General features: G+C 47.1%; 1 protein-coding gene across 1 annotated transcript in view; it reads right to left on the minus strand.

The window, feature by feature from the left end:
* Nucleotides 1-10,164, minus strand: part of PYGB (phosphorylase, glycogen; brain) — a 43,350-nt gene that overhangs the window by 16,148 nt on the left and 17,038 nt on the right. Inside the window, exons 3-8 of the mRNA XM_004687122.2 lie at nt 9,173-9,251; nt 7,061-7,164; nt 3,417-3,548; nt 1,542-1,653; nt 1,053-1,135; nt 36-179 (exon numbers count right to left, since the gene is read on the minus strand). Of these exons, the coding sequence (XP_004687179.1) occupies nt 36-179; nt 1,053-1,135; nt 1,542-1,653; nt 3,417-3,548; nt 7,061-7,164; nt 9,173-9,251 (654 nt within the window). The remainder of the gene's footprint in view (nt 1-35; nt 180-1,052; nt 1,136-1,541; nt 1,654-3,416; nt 3,549-7,060; nt 7,165-9,172; nt 9,252-10,164) is intronic.

Genomic DNA, 10,164 nt, shown 5'->3' on the forward strand with positions numbered 1-10,164 from the left:
TCTGCACTCAGCTCAATCCCTTGTTACAAACATACCTTGTCTGGGAATGTCTCAAAACAGGTTCTCACTGGGTCCCGGCAGCCAAACTTAGAGGACTTAAAGCGTCGAATGATGTCCTGGAGTGTGGCAGCCACCACAAAGTACTCCTGCTTCAGGCGGAGCTCCTTTCCCTCAAAGAACTGCAGACACCAGGCAGTCAACACTGCGGCGACCCTGGGGCCAGCCTACTCCACCCCATACTCAGGTCTGCCCCAGGGCTGCAGGTACATGTGCAGGTGGCCAGCACGATGCCAGTGCCTCAGACCCACCATTCCTGCCAAGGTGCTAACCTTCGTGTGCCCTTCCAACAGGGAGGGTGTGCGAGGCAGTGAGTGTGGGGTCACACTGCCCTGTGTGGGGACATGGGGTGGGAAGGTCTAGTCTCTTAACTGTAAGAGGCAGAGCAAAAGAGCCACACAAAAAGGCAACCTCCAAAGTGTATCCTCAAAGTACACTGCACCTGCAGCTTTAGAATTTGCTGTAAATCTCGGGCAGGGGATAGGGCATGCAATTCTTTGGGAAGTGGCATCAGATGGTAGAAGAAGAGCAGAGGTAGACTGGACCTGAGGTCTACCAGGCTCCTGAATCTTGGCACATGGCCTTCCACATGTTCTTGTACATGGTCTGTGTGCAGTAAGCTCAGACCTGCCTCTGGGGGTAACTGTGTGCTTATGTGCTTGGCTTGGAGCAGGAGTGCTCTGAGCAGGTTTGCAGTGTGTGCCGACTTGTGCTCTGAGCAGGTCAGCTCAACAGCGGGTGTTCTCTGAGCAATAAGAGTATGAGCAAGGTAGTGTAGCACCCCCTCAAAACCCTCTAGGGAGAGGGCAAAAAAGGAGACACTATAGGCACACTTGGACTCACTAGACCTCAGCAGGGTACCCTGCCTGTCTTCACACCCCAGGAGCAACAGGAGGGCCATCAGCCTTGCCATGAGGCTGGCAAACAGGTCCTTCCAGAGAGTCTGCCTTCCATTCCCACACTTGCAGGAGGCGTGGCGCAGACTGACTACTCACATTGTCGTTTGGATACAGGACTCTGGAGATGTTCTCAGCCAGGTTTCTGTCCAGCACTGCCTCCACATAGCCACCCACATTGACTGCGAGCAGAGATGGGGAGGTCAGATCCCAGGCCTCCCCACGGCTCTGTAACACTTTCCCAACAGTCTAAGGAAAAGCATCACTGGACAGATGCCCCCCACACCCTGCTGCTCTGGGGCCCTGTTCATTCCCCCAGATCTAGGCCAGCAGCCCAAATGTCCCCCACTCCTACAGAGGCCCCTCACTCTTTCCTGGGAATGCAGAGGTCCCACAGGATTTCTCTTGGCTGGTGACTCTCCAAGGGGAGTCCCCTGGCACCAGGAACCTGCCCTCTGGCCTCTTACAACTAGAGGGGTGTGGCCAAGGAAGCAGATGGTCTCTAGCCGAGTGCAGAGACAGGACAGGAGCTGAGTAGGAAGAGGGGAGATTGGGCACAAACCACCCAACAGGACAGGGAGAACGCACAATCCTGGAGTTTGAAGTCATTAGGCGCCTTGGCAGACCACAGCCTCATGGTGTTGACAGTGTTGTTCTTATAGCCTGGCACTGGGGTGTCATAGGGCATAGCCAATACCACCTGGCCAAGAAAAGAGATGTTAGGATGCAGTCAAGCAGAACAACAGTGCTGGCTGCTTGATCCAGTCAGAGTCTTGACCCACGAGGTCGGTCAGCTCCAACCTTGCAGCAAACAGTTGCACCCTCCTGTTGGTGGTCTACCTGCTCATATTGCTCCGGCTCTTCTCCTGCCCCCAACATGCCTGACCTGCCTTTCACCGTCCAGTGCCAGGTAGTGACTGACCCATCCGGCCCTGCCGCACACCTGCTTGCTGACTTCCTGAGCTGGGACACCTGGGAAGCCTCACAGGTAAGCCACTCCTCAGTATCCTGGGTCGCGTTTGCCTTCTCGCTTTACCTCCTGCAATCCTGCATTGACTCCCTGCTCCGCTCTTGCTCCCTGAGCAGCCAGGTGCACACAGTCTGCCCTCATGCCATCCTCTTCTCCTTCCACTCTGGGCATCTCAGAACCAGTGCCTATCTCCCAACAGAGGGCTCCTCCTCGGGACCACCACTGCCCACCTGTAGCAAGGCTCCTGCCTTGATGCTAACCTAGGCAAAGTCAAAGCAGCTGACTCCCTCTGCTTGGACAGAAATGACAGGACTTGCTCTTCACCCAGAGCTTGCCGTGTGTTCTCCTAATTCCTATTTGCCCAAAAGTATCAGCTTTGCCTTTGCCATGCACAGGACAAAGCAGGCCACTTCCAGCTGGCTACCTGCTGATGGGGTTTCTTGCTTGTGGTGGCACAGGAGTGCCACTGGGCAGTGTGACAAGATGCAGTCAGCTCAGATCGACAGGAATGCCAGCTTGCAGCCTGTACCATCTTCCCTTCCCATCTCTCACCTGTGCCACTGGCTCCTGAGGCCCAAAGCCAGTGGCATCCTCTGTAGGCAGCCCCAACTTTCTCCTCCCTCTCCATGGCCCCCCTCTGGGTCAATTCTACATCCTGCCCTGTCTGGGGTGCCCCAGGGAGCTCTGGGCTTCCCTATCTCCCCTGCCATTTTCATTTTCTACAACAGACACATTTAGAAATATGTTTATCCCATTTACAGCATTTTTAATCTAAATACAACTTATTATGACAGGCTAGGACTCCACGACATGGCTGTAGCCAGTGCCTGCACCAGGACCCTATTAAAAGCAGACATTGCAGGAAATAGGAACAATTTGCTTTGCCTGCTGCAATTGTCTCGCCTTTCTGTACTCATGCTATACACATCACCAGACAACTAAGTCTTACTGCGAGTACCCCCCCCCCACTCATGAGGCCTTCTGCCAGCCCCCCAGGCCCCAAGCCACGAAGATGTATGCTCTCTGTGTCTGTGAGCCCAGACTTAACCACATGCCTCATGTCTCTGGCTAGCAGCAGTCTCGGTCCTGCCCGCCTCCACAGGCCTGGCTGTTCACGGGCATCCGCTCACGTCCAGGGTTCTGACAGATCAGAGTGATGGCGATGCTGGGAGCTGCCGGTGAGCTCCCCAGGAAGTAAACATCCTGTCCCCATCACAACTCTGCTCTGTTGCTATTAAACACCTGCAGGTCTCATGCCCAACATGCAACTACAGAGTAGGCTCATTGCCCAGCACTGTCCACTGTCTAGGAAGTTCTTGGTAAAGTCTAAAAAATTGAGTACATGAGGGAAACAAAGCCTCCCCTGCGTTTGTATGAGGAGCGCAGTCCTCTGCAGAAACAGCAAGCGTCCCACTCCAAGAGGGAGCCTGTGCCACACGGAGGACACAGGTGGCCACACACTTGGCCTGGCCCTGGGAACAGCCAGTAGGTACCTGCGTGTCCAGCCACTGCACGCCCTCGGAGCTGTGCTGCACCCGCCCGTAGAAGTGCACTGGGAGCATGTACTCAGGCCGGGCTTTCTCCCAGGGGTTTCCATAGCGCAGCCAGTCGTCAGCCTCCTCCACCTGGGAAGGAGGCAAAGAGGTGAGTTCCCGGAGGAGATGCCTGCTCTGCACCCGCCATGCAGTTCTGAGGATGTGACCCAGCCCTGAAACAAAGCTGTAGGCGAGGATGACACAAAGATTTCCAGTTCCAATCAAGGTCAAGCTGTAAAATCAATACTTGGACTGCTAAAGGAACAAACTCATACAAAATTTAGAAAACTGCATCAAAGTAAAAACACATAAAGAATCAGCTGAATTCAGAAATAGAAAGGAATTTAGACCTGATGCTACAATGTGGATGGGCCATGAAAATAGGAGGTTAAGCCAAAGAATCTACATATGATGATTCCAGTTTCATAAAATATCTAGAACAGCCAACACCATACACAGAATACAGAGCGTTGTCAGGCTCTGGGTGTGACTACCAGTGGCCCTGGCTTTCTTCTGGAGATGATGAACATGTTCTGGTGATGAACAGTGATGAGGAATGCCTGGCTCTCAGAATACATTAAAAACCACCTGAGGGCCCTCTCTGGTGGTGCAGTGGGTTAAAGTGCAGCATTAAGAAGCTATCTGCAGCACATAGGTGATTTGGTGATAGGAAGACCATGGGGATTATAACTGAGATAGAAAAATGCACAAAATGATGTAAAAATAAGCTATTATATTATTATAATATATAAAAAATAGATAATATATATTAAATATATTAAAAATAATATATTATTAAAAAGAGTAATTTAGCAATATAAAAAAAGTTGTAAAAAGCATGTATAGGACAACTAAAAAAACTATATATGGATCAAATAATAATAATGTATAGCTATTAACTCTTATTTTTGATCATTTAAAAAAAAAGAAGAACGAGTTTAATTCCAGGCCAGAGAGGTGACTCATATGACACAGCAGAACTCTCCTGTCCTGCCCACTGCTCCCCTCAGCAGTGTTTTTCATTTTGTTTGCCTGTTCTGCTCCCTAGTCTGTCTGGTGAAGCCACTCATCCCCACACTTCTCACCAATACCTCAATTCTTGTATGCATAAATAAGTTTAAAAAAAAAAACTCTTGATGTCTACATGAAGACATTATTTTAAAAAGAAAAGAATCATGGGGCACCCGCTATTTTGAAAAGGACACCACATACCTGAGAGGTTTGGAGAGCCTGAACCCACCTTGCTGCTAGGCCTCCCCAAAGGGAAAAATCAGTGAGTATGTTGATTCTGTCTCTGTCCCAGAGACTCATCCTTTGAATTAGAAGTATTGGTGGGTTGTTTTCCCCACCACCCTGTGGAATTCATGCTGCTTAGAAACAATGGAATAAATTAATTTGGGAGGGCAGTGAATAAAGAGTTATAAATAAAAATTAAAATTTCAATGTGGTTAAGTCTTTTTTTCTTTAAATTTAACCAGCATGTTGTTTTGAGGGGCTTTTTTAAAAATAGTTTTCTACAGAAGCAAAAAGTCACCAAGAGAATTTGGGTTGTGATGTAGGAAGGTGACTGCTTCAGTATGCCCCTCTCCATCACAGTGGCAAGACTTCTGTGTCTGGTGACAGAAACAGTCATCACATACCACTGCCACCTCTGACCTCCTGCTGCATGTCCTTGCACATTAGTGAAATTCACCACCACCAGCACCTGGCCATCTCTCACAGAGTAATTTCAGGAGTCACCTGCAAAAACAGCACCTTCCTAAAGACAAAAGGCAGTTGGATCCCACCTTCTTCCTGCCCCTGAAGCCAACATTCCAGGCAGGCTGACCTGCGGCCCATTTGCAATGATACTGCTGTCCAACCATGTGTATATTTAATTCTGCTACACAAAACTCAGCTAAAACCATTCTCACTGACAGGTTCACTTGAAAACTCATCTGTCCTTATAGGGCTGTTTTTACACTGTAATGCAAGATGGCAAGGAGGAGCCAGAAGAAAGAAATGTCCATTGTCAGGCAAACACACACCACCAAAACCTTCCTGCTGATAAGCGTAACCCAGCGAGCACACAGGGGCCAAAGTCTGTCTTACAAACACACACGTCGCGACCTCAGCCATGGGAGTCAAAAGACGCCACCATGCACAGGGGTCGGGGCACTAGAAAAGCACTCAGAATGTGAATGAAATCACCCGCAGTGCTGGGAGGAAACACATTTCTCCTTTCATGGTTGGAGACAACATTTCTAAAAATTAAACAATGACGGAAATCTGTTTTAAGTTTAGGCATTATTTTTCTTTATCAATAGTTTGTTATGAGCATTTTCAAACTCAAAAAATGTTAAAAGAATTAGTCACCCTCACACCCTCACCACCCAGGCTCTATAACTGTTAACTTTTGCTGTGCTTGTGTCAGTATATGTCCATCCTATTCCTAATGTTTTGCTGCATTTCAAAGTAAGCTGAAACACTCCTCCATTAAATATGTGTGTCATTAAATAGAGTCCATTATGTATTTACTGTTTAGGTTACTATAGGTACAGTGAAATGTGTAAATTAAAAAAATTATTTATTCATACGGAACTGGGGTACAGGTAAGAAGTGCGGAGGTGATAGGAGGATTCACCAGAGCCAGAGTGGGGAGCAGAACAGGCAAAACGACAAAGTACACTGCTGAGGGAAGCAGCAGGCAAGGCAGGAGAGGTCTGCTGGGCCATGTGGGTAACCTCTGGGGCTGAGGATCAAACTTCCACTGAAGTGGCTACAGTCACCAGGAAGGGCCAAAATGTATAAATTTAAGAATGGCATTGATGATTTGTAACAACTGCACATGCCTGTGTAACTGAACACCCTTAAGACACAGGGCATTCCTACCCTGCTGTCCCATCTGTTTCACATAGGCGATGCTTTTCTTGTGTTACAAACCTCTGGTCCCAGTCCTCCTCTATCTGTAACCATCTGGCTCCAAATTATATTATATAAACTACAGTCTGTTCAGTGGATGGCTGTGTCTTCCATTTGAAGGGCCAGATGAGGGGAAATAGCCACCTTGCCCAGGCAGGACACTGGGCTACGCTTTGTGACACAGCTGTGGCCACTATACAGAGCTGCTTGCCATTTAGATGGAGCCTGAGCTTCCTGGAGCCCACTTTGCTTGGTAGCCTGGTCTTTAACCTTCCAAATACTGTCATTCATTTGTGTCAGGGGGTGGAGGCAGGAGGTAGGAACAAAACCTGTTTTTCTAACTGTTCTAGCTGTCCCTCTGTTGGGAACAGGGAACGGCCACCTTCAATATGCATGCAGCCCATGGTGGTGCATTCACACATACCCCTCCCATTAGGCCCAGCTGGGTGGGAGGTTCCACCCCACAAGGTCACCACCCAGAAGTTGTCTGCAATGAGTTGCCAAGAGACAGCTCTGCCAGGCCTTACCGAAAAAGGATGAGAGCAGGATTCTGCATAGTGCCTACCACTGCTTTGCTTTCAACTGGTGTGTTCTCTCTCCAAGGAGTTCAAAGAATAAAAAGCCCAACTGAAAGTGCTTCTGTGTATTTTCTTGTGTGAATGAGAATGAATAAATAAATGTAGGAGCAAAGTCTCACCTACCTGCCAGCCGTTGACAATCTTCTGGTTGAAAATCCCAAACTCATAGCGGATTCCATAGCCATAGGCCGCAAGACCCAAAGTAGCCATCGAGTCAAGGAAGCAGGCTGGAAAGTCCAAACACAAAGGTCTTGGGATCAATGACAAGGTCCCCTGGATCCAAGTCAAGACACCCAAGTTTAGTAGGAGCTGGGTTGCTGGCCTCCAGTCAGACACTGCTGACCCCCCTCAGCGTCAGGTTCCATGAAAAGGAAAGCCCCCAGAACACACTTCGGCTTGAAGACACCAATGTGGGGCATCTGGAGGTGGGAGGGAGGACTCCCAGAGAGCACATGGAACTCTGCACGTCTTTAAATGCAAGGTCCCCTCCCTGCCAACCTGTTCTTTAAGACCTTTGCTCAGACTGAAAGTCCTGCACCTCTCCGCACATAAAATCCAAGCTGTGAGGGTAGGCGGGAACATCACAAAATCCCTCCCCATATGCTAGTGAAGAAAGAGGAGAGGGGCTGGCAATGTATATTTCACCCTCTGCCATCATGGAATGGCTTCCTACCCTCAGGTTTCCAAAAGGTGAGAGAAGCACCAAAGTATCTTTAAAAAAATGAAAACAAGTGTTCTGAATAAAGATCCAGAAGCCACTTTATTAAACCTCTGGATTAAAAGAGAAAGAAAAAAATGTCTAAACACCAAATAAAATACACTCCCAATTCACCAGCTATGTTAGCCCTTGCAGAGGGGGTGGAACAGGACGACCCAGAGTGTGTAACATCTGGGCTCTTGTCTTGAGGAAGTCACTCTTGCAGGCAGGACAGGGCACATCAAGCTCCAGCAGGCTGGGTGACTCTGGGTCTGCACAGTGAGGGGAGTGTGTATAACAGAGGAGGGGCTGTCACTGCCATCACAGGAAGGCCACTGTGGAAGTAGACAAAAAGGTGGCAGGGAAGTTGACAAGAGCCAGACTGGGATGGCCGGGAAAGCCCTGCACAGGAGGGGTGGTGGAGAGCAGGGATGGGACAGCTGACGCAATCGTTTGGTGAAGAGGTCTCAGGGCCTGGGGCTTCCACAAGCTGGGAAAACATTCTGCTTTCACTGACTAGAAAAGGACAAGTGGGAAGACACTGATGGTTGACAGGATGCCACTGGGGTGAAGGCCACAGAGTGAACCAAGTCTTGGGCTAGTGGCATACAGGGAACCCATACTCAGCTCACTGCCTGTCTCATTTCAGCGTTGGAAACAAGAACAGATCCCTGAGCGTGGGAGCAGAACTCCCAGGATACTCCAGGGAGGTGGAGGGACAGGCCTTGCCAAGTGTTTTCATAGTGTGTGGCTTCATGTGCTATGTTGTTTGAGGGAAACGTTTCACTTACACTTTTTGAAGAATTTGAAAACATAAACACATACACCTCAGATCAATTTTATGATGTGTGCTCCCTTTACAAAATGATAACTCCCCAAAGGGGCATGACGCAGAGTGGGCCACATTCCCCATACGGAGCAGAACAAAGCTTTCTTTTGCTCCAGAAGCACTGCCTGAGAGCCTTGCAGCACACAATACAACCAAACCCCTACGTGCTGCTTCTGCTTCCACCCAGACCCCTTGAACCAAAAAAGCTGGTAAAAGTAATTTGAACAGAGAAAAAAAAACAGGAAAGAACTGGGTATGCTCACAGGATGGTCCAAGGGACAATGTCCCACAAAGGAACGGTTCTATTATTTCAGGGCATTCTGATTACTGTTAAGAACGCAGGAGCAACTTGTTGTAAGATGGGTGACAGTGTGTGTGTGTCTGTGCATGCCCCTATCTGTCTTTCTTCCAGTTACTGACTTATGGGCTGTGGACAGAGGTTGATACACTAGAAACCTCTCCAGCACCAGTTTCCCAACACTGGCATCTGATTTTCATGATGACTATGAAGTACAGAAAGAGAATATAAATTCTGCATTATTTTCCCACTTGTGACAAAGATTTTGACTTGGAGAACACTCTCCCATCTATTCTGAGGCCAGTTTTCCCTAAAAGACTAGTGCCAGAAGCACAGTGGAACTTGGCCTCTCCAGGTGACCACTGACAAGGGTCCAGCCCAGAAAAGCCCCAGTCGAGTGGGCACCATTACCTGCCAGCCTCCCCAGGCCTCCATTCCCAAGGCCAGCGTCCTCTTCTATTTCCTCCAGTTCTTCCAAATCCAGCCCCAACTGTGAATGATAGTAGAAGTAACATTTTAATAATACATAATAGTTTCCCTCACGCAACAGGAGGAAAATGATTCAAATCTCATGATCTTATATCAAAGGTTAGAATTTTCCTTTTAGATTTGAAAATTCAAAACGTTAAAATCTGGTGTTGATTTAAACCCATGCACGTAAATAAAAATTTCCAGATTATTCCAACATCTGCCAAACTATTTAAGAGCCAACAATCAAAATGAGACTTGGCTTAATAGCCAAAGATATTATTACTAGGTTAGTAATCCATATATTATGGTGGACAGATTATAAGATGTACTCTAAAAATGAAACCAATAGTTTCAGTAATTCTCTAATTTTATATGGTGTAATAATATTAATGACAATTTTTCAAACCAAACTCTAAAAGCACCGTTCCTGTGGCATTCCAATTGCACTTAACCAATCTTGTGAAATACACGTGGTATGTTCAGGTTACAGAAAAGCAACAGAATCCATTCCACTTTATTTAAAACTGTCCCATAATGCAGACTTTAAGGCTCTCAGTTATGACATTTGGATATTTGTCCCATTAATCTAGCTTTAGATTATGAAATATAACAAATTGTTCATAATAATTATCTTGATCAGTGGTTTTTAAAGTTTTAGTTCAACGAGGAGCCAAATAACTATCACTTAAAGGAATTAATTTATCAAGACTTACCAAATTAAAAACTGAAGTAGACAAATGCTATTTAAGTATAAATGAATTCATTAAAAAAAAAACAAACCCATAACATGTTAACATAAGCATCATAGTTTAATAAAAAATAGCCATATTATCTTTTTAAAATTTGGTGACAGTGGCAGTATTTTTCATATTTTTGCAAGGTTCTTTAGTGAATTTTCTATCTCAGCATTCACTCTCTTGAACTATTACATA

The sequence above is a fragment of the Condylura cristata genome, unplaced genomic scaffold (assembly GCF_000260355.1).
Source record: "Condylura cristata isolate star-nosed mole 26May11 unplaced genomic scaffold, ConCri1.0 scaffold00022, whole genome shotgun sequence".
NCBI lineage: Eukaryota > Metazoa > Chordata > Mammalia > Eulipotyphla > Talpidae > Condylura > Condylura cristata.